At 47.3% G+C, this 16496-nt stretch overlaps 1 protein-coding gene across 1 annotated transcript in view; it reads left to right on the forward strand.

Annotated features, from left to right (window-relative positions):
* The window catches only part of LOC144173392 (uncharacterized), a 46645-nt gene extending 30408 nt beyond the window's left edge, over window positions 1-16237 (forward strand). The window contains exons 6-9 of the mRNA XM_077701859.1: window positions 6762-7112; window positions 7698-7841; window positions 9588-9845; window positions 12218-16237. Of these exons, the coding sequence (XP_077557985.1) occupies window positions 6762-7112; window positions 7698-7841; window positions 9588-9845; window positions 12218-12510 (1046 nt within the window). The 3' untranslated portion in view covers window positions 12511-16237. The remainder of the gene's footprint in view (window positions 1-6761; window positions 7113-7697; window positions 7842-9587; window positions 9846-12217) is intronic.
* The last annotated feature ends 259 nt before the right edge of the window (window positions 16238-16496 follow it).

Below are 16496 nucleotides of genomic sequence, written 5' to 3' on the forward strand. Positions count from 1 at the left end.
CAGAAAGGAAAATCTTTACGATAATTCCCAGGGCAGTGCTTTGCTTTTTGAGGCTAGAGCAGGTTGCCTGCGAACTAAGAGTTTTGTGGGGAAGTATTCACAAAATGATGGGGTATGCGTGGTCTGCGGAAAAAAAACAGACACTATGCGGCACATAGTGTTAGAATGTGAGGGTATCCACCCAAATCTACATGAAGGGAATATTGGGCTTCCAGAAGCCCTAGGATTTAAGGGTATCACAGAGTTAGTTAACTTCAAGGCTGTCGAGGGGACGAAAAGAAGATTAGAATGCTGGTGGAGGAAAAGCAGAGAGGGTAATATTGCCTAGGACAGTTACCACCTGTAACAGGAAAACAACTTTGCACAACGACGCTACCGACGCCCATGGAGACGAAAGCGCTCCCAATAACTCCCCAACCGTGACTGATATCGCGAAATGTGAACCGCAAAGCACCTATTTGGCGAAGCACGAGATTGTTGGGGCTTGCAATGTTGCAGCATTTACAGTTTGTACCATGGATCACCAGAACCTTGCATTCGAAAAGTCGTTTTCTTAACTACAATCGAGAGAGAGAGAAACAACTTTTATTGAGCCCATTTCAGGTGATGCTTGCAGGCGTCAGACCGGGTGGAAGCCTATGTCCCATACCTTCACTGCAATCGAGTGCAGTGTTGAAGTGAATGTTAAATCTCTCAAGCCACACTTGTGAGTACCTCAGGGGTCACTAACAGTACAATGGTGCAAGAGCTGCTTGTGGAAGCGGATTCCTACCTGATACCGTGCAAAGGATTTGGCGAAAAGGGTGAGTTAATTTGCTGCTAAACTCAAACGCCAAGAAAAAACCTGTGCATGGGAAGACCTGCGGTGAGAAAAGACCTGTGGTGCTAATTAAAATTAACAGGGCTGTAACAGCTGAGTGAATTAGTTTCTTTTTCTCCTCAGGAGGAAATGCTGCTGCATGCAACTATACCACTGTACTTTTTCCCTCTTCGTACGAACGTCTTTGTGTAAATGTCAAACACTGATCACCGTAGTTGAAGACATAGCAATTGAATTTTTTGTCATCGAGATTGAACACTGCAGTACTCAAATGCAAACTTTTTCCATTGCATTTACAGCTCAGCCTTGATATTTGTGCATTAAAAAAAATAAGGTGCTTTTACTGTTATTTCTCCTAGTTGAAGACTTAATCCATTTTTTATTTGCTTTCTGTAAAATATTGACTGTCTGAATATGTACAGGAAAGAGATTCTGTACGTCAAAACTGAACAATTTGTTCCTTCTGCTACTTGCAGTGAAAGGCTGCAGTCGCAGATGCAGATCCTTTGAATTTCTGTTTCCGTAGTCGGTTAGTATACATTCGGCCTTACAAAAATGGTGGTTTTTGTGCTTTGTGTGTTTATGCAAACGGGCATGGTCTCTTTATTGTATTGTGTCTAAAATAACGTCGAGTACAGAACGGGGAGCGGGGATTACAACATGGAAGTCGTGAGCGCAAGATGCGTGACGTTCGGCATTGCATGCATAGGTTATGCATATCGGGCAGAACGCGTCGACGTGTTCAGTGAGAGTTGCGAAGTATGTGCCACTCCAAGCCACTTGCGTGCTGAGTAAAATTACACTTGCGCGTGCGGCGACCTTCTTCTGGTTTGCGCTTCCGCTGCGCGCCGAGTCGCAGAGCGGGCGGCCAGGCGGGCATCGAACTACGGAAAGCAGCGCCACCGCGCGCCAGGCATGAACCGGCGCATCGCTTTTTACCGGCCCTTGGCGTCACCTCCCCCTTCTAGCCACCATACCTCCCGGTTCCACAATTTGCCGAGGCTTTTAGATGCGACTGCATCTCATTCACTCGCCCTGTCCCTGCATCTGGCGTCACCGGCGTTGTTGTCGGCGTCCGCCCCTCCCCCATTCTCCTCGCCGCGCGAGCTGCGCTCTCCGCCGCTCACCCCCTCTCCTCTCCGATAGCGAACACTCTCTCGCGAGGGGTATTGGATTGGATTCGATTGGATTGGCTTGGCTTGGATTGGATTGGATTGGATTAAAGTTGATTGTGTTGCGTCATAGCCGCGGCAGATGCACTGGCGCCGACGTGTCCCCTCACCGTTATGCGCGCTATAAAACGCGGTGCCTGCGCCGCTCCGCTCCATCGTTCCAGCGCCGTTCCTCCGCTGTCCAACGCTGCAACGTGAACCCCTTATGCGTCGCATCTACACAGGGGCTTCCGCGAGGAGAGGTGGGAGTCTTTCGGTCCGCAATTTCGATGGCGGAACGCGATATCAAGCAGCGTGGTCTGGCAACGCCGGCATCGCAAGGGCGGAGCCGGGTCCAGTTGCGCCAATAGAGATCGGGGCAGGCAGCGCGCCTGTTTCGAAGCGCTCGAAAAAGCCTGTCAATCACCCGCCGGTTGAGTAGGCAGAAGGATAGGCTTGCAATCGCGACGGATACTTAATCGCCGACTTGTATGACTCTTTCGAGTGCGATGCTAGCCGTGATGATTACTTCAGGCATGTGAAACTTTATTTACGGGAAGAGTTCGGTTCCAGCAAGCGGTGGCGAGCGGTGACAAGCCGTATTTGCAGCCCGGGTTGCCCCGTCGTCACCGCTCGCCGAGTCGCCTTCCTGCGAACGACGCCGGCGGCTGCGTGAGCGCGCATGCCCGGCATGCATGCGGATTTGTGGCGGTTATCGTGGGGCTAAAACGTTTCGTTCAGGTTTGTGCGTTTCAACATGTTGTTGCGGCCAAACAGCGCCTGTGTTCAACCTTCTTGTTTGAGAGTTCAGATGGTCGGTCATTCGCGGTCCGATCAGCCGGCACGCCGTGCGGATGCGCGTTGCGCTGGATCGAACCGCGAACTCAGTCTGTCGATCGGATCGGCCTTTACTGGCAAGTCCTTCTGCATGAGTCGGACAAAGAGAATACGGCGTTCGCCACTCCCGATGGCCTCTGCAAATTCAATGTGATGCCATTAGAGCTGTGCAATCACTCGGCCACGTTTGAGCGGATGATGGACAGTGTGCTCCGTGGCTCAAAGTGGAAAACGTGCTTGTGCTACCACGATACTGTTATCTTTCCGCCCATCATCTCTGAGAATCAGAATCATCTGGATTAAGCGTCAGAGGGCCTTTCCTGCTCGGGAATTCAGCTCAATGGAAAGAAATTCGGCTTTGCATGCAAGACCATTACGGTATTGGGCCAAAGAGGGAATATAGCCCGTAGACATAGACATAGACGCCTTATTTCATGTTTGCAGAAGGAAACATGAGGAGGCCATAGAAAAAGTTCCATCCGCAGCTTGACAATGCTCCTACCCCCGATTAGAAGGTTGCTACAGAGTTATTATAACACATGAATAACTGCATTAAGAAAACATAGACATCAAGAGATGATATGTGAAAATATAAAATAGCCACAAGATGCTTTCATGACAAACTAAACTGTTCAAGTTCTCACACTCGGAGAAAAAAGAAAAAAGTCGCATACAAAAGTAAATCATAAATAATTCAAGCACACCTATGCAAGTCACAGAAAACAAAGCATTACAAGCTACAAACACACGTGCAAGACTTACATGGGGATGTACAAATCGTAGACGGGGGGAAGAAGACAGAAAAGAAAGCCGGCACAGCTGAAAACAAACAGTACATTATTAGCGACAATGGCGCGCAAACACACGCTATACACATCAATGAAGCACACCTTTGAATGCAAATCGATCAGGAGCATTCAAAAGGCATCCGAAAGTTTCGGGACAATGTTTTGCATAAATTGGTCACCATAATTTGTTCTAGCAGGACAAGATCTGGCAAGACATGGCAACACCTCATATTCGGTGATTTCTCGGCTTGACTCCTTACGGTCGTCGTTTCGTGCGTAATGCTGCAGCCATTGCTTTCCCTCTACACAAGTTCTTGCCATCTGGTATGTCTTATGAGTGATCAAGTGAGTGTGAAGGAAAATTTCAAGCCCTTAAATACGCCCCTACGTCCGGGCCAGTTCTACGCCACTTTGACAGTGCTAGGCCCACCATACTTCACACGGAAGCCAGCGGCCGTGACATTGGCGCTGCCCTTCTGCAGCGTGACGAACAGCTTCAGGAAAGAGTTGTTGCCTACACCCGTCGTTTCCTGGCAACTGCCGAACAAAATTACACCATTACAGGACAACACTGTCTAGCAGTGGTTTGGACCGTTCAGAAATTCCGTTCATACCTTTACGGCCGTCATTTCACTATGGTGACCGACCACCACGCTCTCTGCTGGTTGTCGTGTCTCAAGAATTTGTCCGGACGCCTGAAGCGCTAGTTTCGCCGCCTTCAGCCGTATGATTTCACAGTCACATATAAATCAATAAACATCCGGACGCAGACGTTCTGTCTCAGTGATCATTGTCCTCAACTTCATCTGGTGTTGAGGTGGAGCTCCAGCGTACCGCAATCCCAGTGGCACCTGTCACGCCTCCTGGCGAAGCCGATCTTCCTAAGTTGCCGCATCTGCTGAGAGTTGACGCCAATCTTTCTCGTCTTCGGTCGTTCCCCTTCTATACATCCGACTCAAAGTTCTTCTGGGCACCTATTACCTTTGATGCACAAGCTCATGGACAGTATATTTCACGGCCTTGCCCACCAAAGCTCACCAAGAAACCCGAAAGACTCGCTACGACTCGACACGTCGTTATGTCCGTTTCCGTCCTTGCCATGAGGTGCTTCTCTGGACTCCCGTGCTTAAGCCCCAATTTCGCGAGAAATTTCTAGATCGATTTCTTGTTCTGTAAATAGTCATTGAGGAGACATCTCCAGTTAATTATCCCGTAATACCAGTAGGCCCACTAACAGATCGCCGTCGCCCTTGTATCGAAATTGTTCATGTGTCCCGGTTGAAACCCTTGAAACGTCGGACCCCACACTGACTTGCGGCCATGAGGCCGCTTCCACCCCGGTAGGGGTGGGGGGATGTGAGAACTCTTGGCCATTCCAGCAGTGACGGTTGGAGGAAACAGCCGTGGTGTGAGGACTAGGACTCTGGAGTGCTCGCAATGTTCCTTCGTCATATGTACATTATCGTCCCTTTTACCTTTTCTCGCTTATAATGCGAGATTTTCCGAAATTGAACTTCTAAGCAAGGGAAAAGGAAAAATTGTGTTTCCATAAATTCGTCATTATCTCGCTCATCCGTTCATATATCCAAGTGCTTTTTGCGGATATTTGTAGGCCTTACGAATATCTAAACAGTAATTTTACGGTTTCCCCCTAACCGACATTATTGGACCGATTCTGCATTTCGAAACAAAATAGGTGTCCTAAAGGGTCCTCTCATAACTGTGTCACTGATTAATTATCCCATTTGTTTTTGATAATAGCTGTTACTAATACAAACAAACAAACCAGATTTAAGGATATCACCCTTTGACGCAGTTAAAAGAGCGAAAAGAATTTTTTAAACTAACCCGCCTGAGTAGCCGGAAGTCCTAAGAGGTTAATCAACGCATAGCCAAACTGCTCATTTAGACGGCTTCAGATCTCATGACAACATTCTGATTATAGTGCAGGAGCTGAATATTACTGTCATTTTTAAAAATTATTTCCGGTAGAGAGTGAACAGCGCCAAAATTCTTTTTTCACACATTCATTTTTCTATCGCAGGAAAGTTTAGATATAGAATTGCGTTTTGTTGATATAGGTGGCTTATACAGGTATTTAAACACTGTTATGGAAGATTTTTCCAGAACACCCATTTAATATGGAGAATTAGGTCTTTGAGAGAGAGAGAGAGAAACTTACGTCCTTTAACAAATTACTCAATAACTAAACTGCCCGTTGGTATATCAAATTTGTTTTTACTTACAAATGCTGCCTATGCAGTTCTCCAAAAAGAATTTCTGAATTCCGTGCTAACACGCGTTTAAAGACGCGACCGGGATTTTCTGTCTTCCACCTCTTTGGACGTGGAATTCAGTTCAATTTTTCCGCGTTCGCATAGCTCTCTCCATCTATTCATTGTTTCTACAACCATGCGCTTCGCCGTAACAGTCTATGTTATTTATAATATAACTGCGACCTATGCCTCCTTTCTACCCACCAAGCACTTCCCATGAGAAAGAAGTCGTGTGAGCGCACCACCTTGAAACAATTTATTTCGGGAGAGTTCTAAGAAAACACAAGTTCCAGTCGTGTCCCGTCTCCACACGCCTCCGGTCGAGGACCCTTGACAGCAGGCAGGAGTCCGTAATTGCGGACAAATTTCACTGTGAATTACCTAACTATGCCAAGTCAGAAATAGGTGAACAGGGGTTACACGCGTTATTGTTATTAGTATAGCGGCTCACCCGGGCATTGCCGAGTACTACTGCTAGTACATACATACATACATACATACATACATACATACATACATGCATACATACATACATACATACATACATACATACATACATACATACACACACACACATACATACATACATACATACATACATACATACATACATACATACATACATACATACATACATACATACATACATACATACATACATACATACATACATACATACATACAAGTGTGTGTGAGCAAACGCCCGTGTGTTCGGAATTTCGGCGCACGTTAAAGTCCCCAGATGGTCCAAATTAATCCCGAGCCCTCCGCTACAGCGCGCCTTATCGCCTGTGTAGCGTCCGTGCGTTAAACCCCATAATAAAAAAAAATCATCAGGTGTGTGCGCGCGGCGGGCTCGCCTGATGCGGTGTGGTGGTGCATCGCGCAGCGGCCGAGTGGTCTCCGCGCGGCGCTGCGCCGCCGTTGAGCTCGCACGGTCCTGCAGCGGGTCCATCGCCGTACCCTCGGCCCGGCCCCGGGCAGGGCGCGGCGCGTCCGGCGGCCGACTGCGACCAGACGTTCACGGCGCTCGAGATGACGGTGCAGAGCCCCAACTTCCCGGGCCCGTATCCGGCGCGCACCATCTGCCGCTACGTTGTGCGCCGCTACGACAGCGCCACGTGCGCTCTCGAGGTGCTCTTCTCCCGCTTCCACATGGAGCACAACCCGGACTGCCAGTACGAGCACCTCGAAGTGGACGGCCGAAAGCTGTGCGGCACGCTGCCCGAGAACAGCATCCGTGAGTGGGGCTGAGTGGGGAATAGCATACATTAATTTATATGCGCGTTATAAATTTCCTGCGCCTAAATATAATGCGTGCGTACAATCAAGAATGCATATCTAGCGTATGACAGAATCGATATGACTGCTAAAATTGGCATAACGATGTTTAATAAGTGGCAAAAAAAATCTCATGGTTCCTTTTCTGTTTACCCCCTATATAAACGTACAAAAATAATATTATGCTCGTTTTAAAAACTATCTAAGGAATTGTGTTGATATTGCTTATCATTCGATGTAATATTATTTTTGCACGCGGTGTGAATCAAGCTATTCTTGAGGGGTGTCTGGCACATAAGACACGGGATAAAAGGTGAAGAAAGATAGACACAGCCATAACACACGGGTAAACCCTTTGTATAGCCACACAATATAATGTCGTCTCCTCCCACACATCGCAAGAGATATAGATGATATGTCTGTGCGCGTGCATGCGCCTTTCTTCCCGTCTTATGGGCTCTGTTGCCTCCAGAAATGCATTGCCAACTGACTATTTCGTCGTTCAGTCCTCGTGAAGCTAACCACTCTCGTTTGGACTGCGCAGAGAAGTTCTCTTTCTACCAACCCGAGACGGAGAAGGTGCTCGTGTTCCGGTCGGACCAGGGCAGTCCCCGCCAGGGATTTTCAATTCGGATCCGTCAGGTGACGGACTGCGCCGGGGCCACCTGGATGCCCGGACAGGACAAAGGTTTGTACACTCATTCTCGACGGAAGGCCAGAGGGTTCAGCTTCGCTTGCCATTTGCACTGATGAGAAATCTTGCTACTGAATTGGATGGAAACAGGCAAAATTAACCTCGGTATCAGCAAGAAACAGCAGTTGGTCTTTCCTCGAGAATAAAGCCACCGCGTGCATCGAATACGAAACCAAACCGTCTCAGTGAGCAAAGTCGGAAAAAGAGGAGAAACCAGGCCCTCAATGCATGGTGCACGCCGGTATATTCATTCTAGGTCGTCCCGTGGGGGTGTATGCACCAAGTGCTTGCCCGGGGCCGCCAGATGACCTGAAACACTTTTGATTCCTTGGATGCACACCGTGACTGGAAAGTTGTGAATCGAAATGAAATGGGCAATACATTCTTGGCCCCTGCACACGTATGTGCGATAAGTTGGTATGGAACAGGATGACAAAACGTCTTATTTGTACCTAAGATTGGTTCTTGCTCTGGCAGTTTGTTGGGTCGTACTGCGGCTTTCGCCCTTTCAGTCAGCTTATGCTGAAATTTCTAGTCTACGCTGGCCAGAATTAAGACCCTCAGCTTAATCGTCATGTCTTTGATCCTAGATATTCCCGTATTCTTTTCGCAGGCCCATATATTGCCACACTATATACGGCCATTAGCCGCAGGAGTATACACTAACTATAGGTGATTTTGGCAGGGCCACCAAGCGGCCCGACTGACTCCTTGGTGGAAGAAAAAGAGGTTACCTCAGCTCTTGGCTCTCTACCTGGTGCGCTGCTTGTTCATAAACAAAGCTCCTATTTCTATTGAGTCCATCTATCTCTCTCTTTCTCTCTCTTGTGACAATATAGTCTAACTCTGTGCCACGGTTGATGCACTGACGCTGTTTTCTGCAACCCCACGAACCTCCGCATTTACCGTAGCAACGGTCTGCGTTCTTGCAACTTCAACAGGTTTTCGTTGAATCATACGAACAGTGATGCATTACACTTCCACCTCTTAAACATCATAATGACCTAAAGAGTGCTATAAATCAAAGAAAATTAATCAACTCTGGGAGTTTGGGGTTGATCATTATTTGTTCCCCTTCCAGTGGGAGGTTGCGTAACTGGTCGGTTGAAAGGGTTAAGATACTATTGCTACGGCACTATCAATCCTTTTTCTGTGCAAAAAAGGAAGCAGTTCACTTCGATATCTTGGTTTTTGTTCTCATAATCGCAGAGGTGCAAGCTTAGGTCACACATTATATTTATTGTCAACTGTAAACCTGCACCAGTTGTTCATCAGTGCTCATGTATAGATGTCGGCCTCTGAGACCCTGCTTTACACTCTGTTTTCCAAGTAAGATGTTTCCATATCCTATATCGATGTCGATTCTCAGGAGCAACAGTTGCTCGTGTTTTTAAGCATGTAAGATGTATTTCGGTCGAAGATAAGCTCCAGTCTCTGTTGTAAAATCGGGAATACCTTGGAGTACGGCCAGGAAGTGTATGCGTATGTGTGTGGGAGGGGGAGGGGGCGGCACGTTCTATACGTTTCGTGGCGCTAGTTCAGGAGGGGTACCCCTAAAACCCATCTGGATACGCCTCCGTGCAGCAGCTTCACTTTGAAGCAAATAGTCGCCACCATAGCTCTTCATACCAGGGACGGAGGCTAAAAACGGCAATGCATGGAATCGCATCTCTCCTTTACGGACCGCTAAAACTCGAGTTGTCCAACGGCAAGCGCAGTGAAGCTTTGTCCGCTTTGCAGTGGCTCCCCCGCCGCCGAACCCGCTATGCGACTACTGCCAGCGCGAGCCCCGCGGCCAGCTGTCGAGCCCCAACTACCCGCAGTCGTACGGGCCGAACGCGCGCTGCACGTACCGGCTGGAGCCCGTGCCGGGCCACTGCCACGTGGAGATGTACTTCCACCACTTCGACGTCGAGAGCTCACCCGGATGCATGAAGGACTACCTCGAGGTCGACAAGACGCAGCGCCACTGCGGCAACGACCTCAACAAGGCCATTCGTGAGTGATAGGGAGTGATAGGGGTCGTGTGACGAGGGCGCAAGATGTTTTGTTTGGTCGGTGGATGGAGGGTTACTCTTCCTTAATACTTTGTTATGGTGGGCCCTTTCCACGCTAAATTTTGAGCTCGCCTATGCATAGGCTTGTTAACGCAAAGGGGAAGAGGGGGCTGTAGTTCCGCACCATAGTGTTTCCAGGATGCCGTGAAGGGATGATGCCGTGGATAGCTTGGCGAGGAGCTCACAGAAAGGTGGCATACACTGACAGTGCTAATTTGTGGGGCGCTCGGGAGGGGGCCATCTGGGTTCGCCACTGGTTCACACCCGCCCACGTCACGACTACCTTTTAAATATCGCCTGTAAAAGCACCGTCTCCGCGATACGAATGACCAAGTAGGAGGAATAGCCTGCCATCCTTCAGCATTATCGATGCAGAAACAAACCCGATCTCTTTTTGTGAAAAGGAGAAGGTGAGACGAAATAAAGCTTCAAAGATTCACCTATTTACGTATCCGCTTGTTTTGTGCTGTATCGATATTGCCTGCTCAAAAATTCTGAATGAAGCCAGCTGCGTGCTTTTCACTTCCCTTAAAATTATCAAATAGACTAGAGTGTGGCTCTCAACCATTTGTCTGTGCTGGGGTACTTCCTGGGCTTGCACAGGTGCTGACAGACGGGCGTTTGATGAGAAAAAGGGCACGTCACCGAAATTCGCTCTGGCGCTCAAAGTACCCTGTACACCAGCCCTTTTCATCAACGCATGCCCTTATGCCTTCGCTTATGCATGCTCTCTGACTACATTTTCTTTGCAGCTTTTGTGATGTGCAAGAGAGCAAACAAACGCAAGAGAGCCCGCACAAATATTAAGCCCTCATCTTACCTTCTGCGAGAGTTTCGCGGCGACTGCACGCGCTATAGGCAGACAAGCAGAAAGAATTTGCATGTTTTGAGGTCAAGCCACCTTTTTATACTGCACAAGTTTTTAGCGAAAATAAGAATGGTGAGGCGGAGGGGTTCTTACGAAACATTCTGTGGACCCCGGAAGTATCTTCGCGCTACCCCATGAGACGACGGCGCTGTACTGGGTTGGAAAATGAGCACAGTACAATGCACAGTTCGCGTTTTGAGCTACTTTAATACAGCACCGCTAAGGCTGCAAGGTTTTAAGGTTGTCAATGCCAAATATGCCGTCTCGCGAGAAGGCGCTCCTCGGCAAAGTCAACTTTATATCAAGGCCAACAATGGCTGCCAACGCCGATGAATAAAGTGGCCAACCCTCTCCCCTCCTTCGATCCGTACCTGTGCAGCAGGATAGCGAGACTGGCTGTGAAGGAAGCGCAGTTCACGTGATTCGCTAACCTCGCTCCACGGCGTACCAAGCTAGCGTGGAGCGAAGGGTTACGTCACGCCGCCTTGAGCGCTCGCTCACCCAGCCGACGCGGAGCAGTTATAAAAAGGGAAGGGCGTAACGTATGCTTACATTAGCTTAGTGAAATAGTACACCTGAGCATGCGACTGCTTTGCCACGTTAACGTCGATATGAACAAGGCTGAACCGTCAGTTATCATCCTGTCACCTTATCGTCGCGCGCCTCTTATTTATTAACAAGTTATTTCAGTCCATTTATGTATAAATTTATTAACTCATTTCATCACGCTTCACATTTGTTATACTTATTAAAACTGCCTGAACGCATGAATTTTACCGCACGGCCCAAACTGTCAGTGCAAGAGGCGCAAAATCATAAATTGTAGTAAAAAATTAAAGCAGCAATGCAAGCCACCCCGTTATTTTACAACATTTGCAATAATGTGAACCATAATTTTTACGACACTCATAACTATGGACTCAGGACGTGGGTTCGATTCCCGGCCGCAAGAGCCGCTTTTCTGATGGCGGCAAAAAGCAAAAGTTGGAGATTTTGGGGCACGTTAAAGGTCCCCAGGTGGTCAAAATTATTCCGGAGCCTTGACTACGACGCACCTCATCGCCTGCGTAGCGTCAGCGCGTTAAACTTCACAAGCATCATAACTCCCAATGATGTTGTTTCTGCTCTTCCGCAGTTTCCTCACGACAGAGATTGCACCTGTTTTTTACTTTGTGTATTTTTCTACACCGCTTACCCCTCCCCCTTTTCTGTTGTTAGGCCATGCCCCTTGGCGGCAGGCTACTAAGCGCAGTATTAACCTTCCACGCAGCCAGTGTGGTTCATAGAAATAAAAATTACCATAGCTTGTGTATGTGCACCACCTCGTGCAGATCCTGAAAATGATTGCCTACGGGGGTCACATAAACGTGTACTGTAAAGCGCACGTAGTTACGCTTTTCCCTTTCCCTTGCGCCTTTCTGATCGCTTCTGTGTGCCACTCGCAGGCAAGGTGCCGTTCCCGGATGGTCCCTCGCCCGAGATTCGGATACTGTTCATGACTGATGGCTACGGCGAAGGCAAGGGCTTCCACCTCGAGTACCGACAGCTGCCTTGCAAATCAGCACTGCCATCATCCCCGTCCGGTGACAGCGGCACGGTGGGCAACAACGGCGGGGGCACAGCTGCAGCCAGCTCGGACCGGAAGTCACACTGGGTAAAGGGCTTTCGGGAGAAGGCGGAGCTCGTCACTGCGAGCATATTTGTCGAGAATCGAAGGAACACCTCCAGCAAGAGCTAATTCAGCTGGGACCCTCCTTCCACTCACAGGCGTCCTGAAGAGCCACGCTGGATCGTTCTGGACAGCGACTCTTGCACGATTCAGCAACGGTTGGGAAAAGTGGTCCATTTGTTGCATGTGGATACTTTTTCGTGCAGGAAACCTTGCACAGAAAGGAACGAATGTCTCATATCTTCTTCTGTCATGTTCAGCATGAAGAACATCGGTTCACGACCGGAACTTGCCCGGTCATTCCCAGTGAATGTGACCCAGTAATTGGCTTCAACGGGAAATATGAGAGTGCACTTATTGTTGTGCATTAGCCTAATGAAAGCTCACTCTATCCCGTATTTCCTCAGTGTCCCAATATCGATGTCATTATTAGGCACTTTCATGTAAAAAATTATGGTATCTGATCTAAACCTTCCATTTCATCCATTACACTCTTACAAATCGCCGCAGGTGGGCTTCATCACAACACTCCAGAACAGCCAATCATCGTGTCCAAATGTGCTAATTTCTCGAATGAGGCCAGAAGGCGATTAGAGCAAAATATAGTATCTGCGCGGTGAAAACGGCGCAAGGCGTGCATCTGCGCAGTTGTCACAGCGCAGATACTATTTCTTTCTCTAATCGCACGCTGGACCTCTGCATTCGCTAAATTTGCACATTTGATTGATTGATTGATTGTAGGGTTTAACGCGCCGACGCAACGCTGGTGATGAGGCGCGCCGTAGTGGAGGGCTCCGGATTAATTTTGACCACCTGGGGATCTTTAACGTGCGCCGAAATCTCGAACACACGGGCGTTTTTGCTTTTCGCCTCCATCAGCAAAGCGACCGCCGCGGCCGGGAATCGAACCCGCGACCTCGTGCTCAGCAGCACAACGCCTTAGCAACTGAGCCACCGCGTCGGGTAAATTTGCACATTTGGTCACGATGATTGGTCGTTTTGGAGTGTTGTAGGGAAGCCCACCTGCCGCAAATTTTAAGTGTAGGTACCAACTTCGCTGCACTGAGTTAAATGGTTCTTGTACAGCACCTCTTCAACCTGATAACTTAGCCTGTTTAGAGTGAAATAACTGGACAAATATGTTGGCTATATATCATGTATATTGTACAGTCTTTTTTTTCGTACAACGGCCGTGTCCAGAAAATTATTTGGAATTTTTCAGCTTTCACAACATCTTTCAAACGCTTAAGAAAAAAGAAGTTATGGGAGGTGCAACCGATTATAAGATTTGCCCGGGCTTAAAGCGCAAAACAAAAGCAACACAGGAGAAAAAAGACAAGGGTTAGTGGTTGTCTCTTTTGTGCTTTGGTGCGTTTGTGGGTGATTTTATTCCAAGATAAATGGTTTCCAGCTTACTAAACTTTCTATCGTACTGCAACAGATCGTAAGACCTTGGAGTGCAAAGACTGAAACAATCAAAATGTTTAGAGGAACCCTCATTCTCTGCCCTTCTGTACCAATACCCCTGGCTGAAGTTTCAAATTATTTACCACCTACACCGCCCTTGTGAAACAATTATAGTAACCTTCATTGGGGTAAAACACAGTTGCCCTGTTTCTGCACAATATTCCAGTGCAAAATGGACCACAATTTGAGGAGAACCAACAGTATCACTGCAGAAAGCTGGTATAACATTGCAAAATATCTACAATAGTGTGTGAGCAAAGTTATCGAAAGCATGAGCTAGGAATACCACATTGAATTTCTGCCCCCACAGGAGCAGAAATTCCAGGAGGCTTGAGTCACCAGCATTATTTATCTTCGAGTACTTCATTAATAATATGATGGTTGGTCGCCCTAGTGGCGCCATATCTTTTTTCTTTCTTTTTTTGCTGTTAATCAAGGTAAGAGTACGTAAGTTTTCGGTTGATTCACAGAATTTGAAGCGTATCAAACGGACTGAAAACTCCTCTAACTTCCATGCACGTCATTTGTCTGTCTCCCAGCCTACCAACAAACATTTGTGAGCATTGCGATCATTGTGCCAATTGTTCTCTTATGACTTTGTCTGTGACCTGCCAACGCAGTATTCATTGTGCTGTCTAATTTTAAAGCATGAATAATTTTTGACGTATAATGTTGCCAACTATCACACATTGGACCTCCTAAATTATTAGTCCTAGATACACCGCACATTGAAAAGGACACAATGGGACATTCAGTTTTCACAAATATTACTAGGGCACTTTCTGCCCGCCATAAGTGCTTTAACTTACCACATACTATCAAAAAGAAAGTGATCTCACCCTCATTGAATTTCGCAGCTTTATTTTTGTTTACCAACACCCGTGCATAGCCAAGCGTCTGTATCGCTGTGAACGGTTCCACAAATGGTTCATGGCTGCGTAGATATCACAGTGATCCGGTACAACTGCTCTGAATGTGGTCATATGCGGCCACCAATGAAACTGCCAGTCTCACCGTTTCATCGCTGTAATAGAACTGCAGAGATTTGCAGCTCTGTTCGCTGCAAAGAACTCAGCGCAATGTTTTTAGCGGGTCTGCAGCAGTGATCGCCTAAAAGTATGAAAGAAGGCACAATTCATGCCCGTGTGGAATGTTGGCATGCAAGCTTAATGAAGTAAAACTTCCAGTGCTCTGTCTGACGTGCAGCCCATTTTGTCAACGTAGCACAATCCACTTGAAAAATCGTTGGAAGCAGCGCCGGCTCATCACTCTTCCTCTTCCCATAAACGGTCTCCCATTTCCTGTCCTCTTCAGTGTTTCGAGACATGCGGACTTTCAAAACCGAGCTCAAGCCTTATCGTGGTTGGCCACATCTCTAAAACTAACCAGGCCATATGTTGAGAAGGCTTGCCAAACTGCCTTAGGCGCTAATTATTGTCTATTTTACGCTCAAGCTGCTGTCACAAATGATACTGCGAGACCAAGACGACATAGTTCGCTTTAACATAGCTTGATTGATGTATTTTGAAGACAATATGTGATTTATCAGTGCTTTATATTCATTAAGCTTTGAATGTGGTAGTAAAAGACATTTGCGCATTAGCATAAAATAAGCTCCTAACACGAACAGCACCTGGGCAGTTTAGTTTCTTGCTTTGGTTCCAACGCTTTAACTTGATTGCCAGTCCTTATCGAGGCAACATTTCATCATGGCAAGAAATGCGAATCAGAATGCGATACTTAGAGTTCTCACAAATCATAGTTCAGTTGTTCGTGCCCTTTACAGCTGCTCATTTAGCTCTGAAACACCATTTACTGTCCCTGTACTGCATGAAAAAACAAAAACACTTCTCTATATATTGATACAGCACCAGTCATACCTCTACAAACTTCAAATGGTTGTTCTTTGACACAAGCTCTCGTACCAATTTCATGTCGACTTGTCCAATGTGCACCAGAAATTTAACAAGCTGGTTGGCAGCACTGCTCAGAAAACACTACAAAAGCAACTCACTCTCACCTCACGAGGTCGCCTATTTTTTCCGTGTCCCGATCAATCTCGTCCCTTCCCATATTCATCATTTGTAACAGGTTTATTATGTTACTACAAATGTTATAGGCAACAGTGCATGCAAGCAGCTGTCATAAAATGGCGACAAGTATGTGTGGTCGTTTTTATAGGATTAAGACTGTTGTGTTACGGCTGCACGTATCAGTGATACATGTGCAACAAATCAATGCGGCATGGATTGCATTTGCCTAATTCTACCATATTGCATTTCGCGTCGTCACTGTGAAGATTTTCCACATCTTCAGCGGTAGATATGTGCAGCCGACAAACGGGCTGTAGGACACTTGTCGTAGCCATGTGAATAAATAAAATGTTTGAATCACAAAGTAGTTTTTCTTGAGGCCTACAAAACAACAGTGCCTGTCTTTAAGAAATCATCAACATCATCATCACCCTACTCACGTCCACTGCAGGACGAAGGCATCTCCCATTGACCGACAACTGCTCCTTTCCTCTGCGCTGCTCGAGTCCACAGTTTCCCCGCACGGGGCACCTTGAACAATCTTGGTGACGGTAT

This window comes from Haemaphysalis longicornis, unplaced genomic scaffold (assembly GCF_048455015.1).
Source record: "Haemaphysalis longicornis isolate Haplotype H1 unplaced genomic scaffold, Haemaphysalis longicornis Haplotype H1 scaffold_1, whole genome shotgun sequence".
In the NCBI taxonomy this organism is placed as follows: domain Eukaryota; kingdom Metazoa; phylum Arthropoda; class Arachnida; order Ixodida; family Ixodidae; genus Haemaphysalis; species Haemaphysalis longicornis.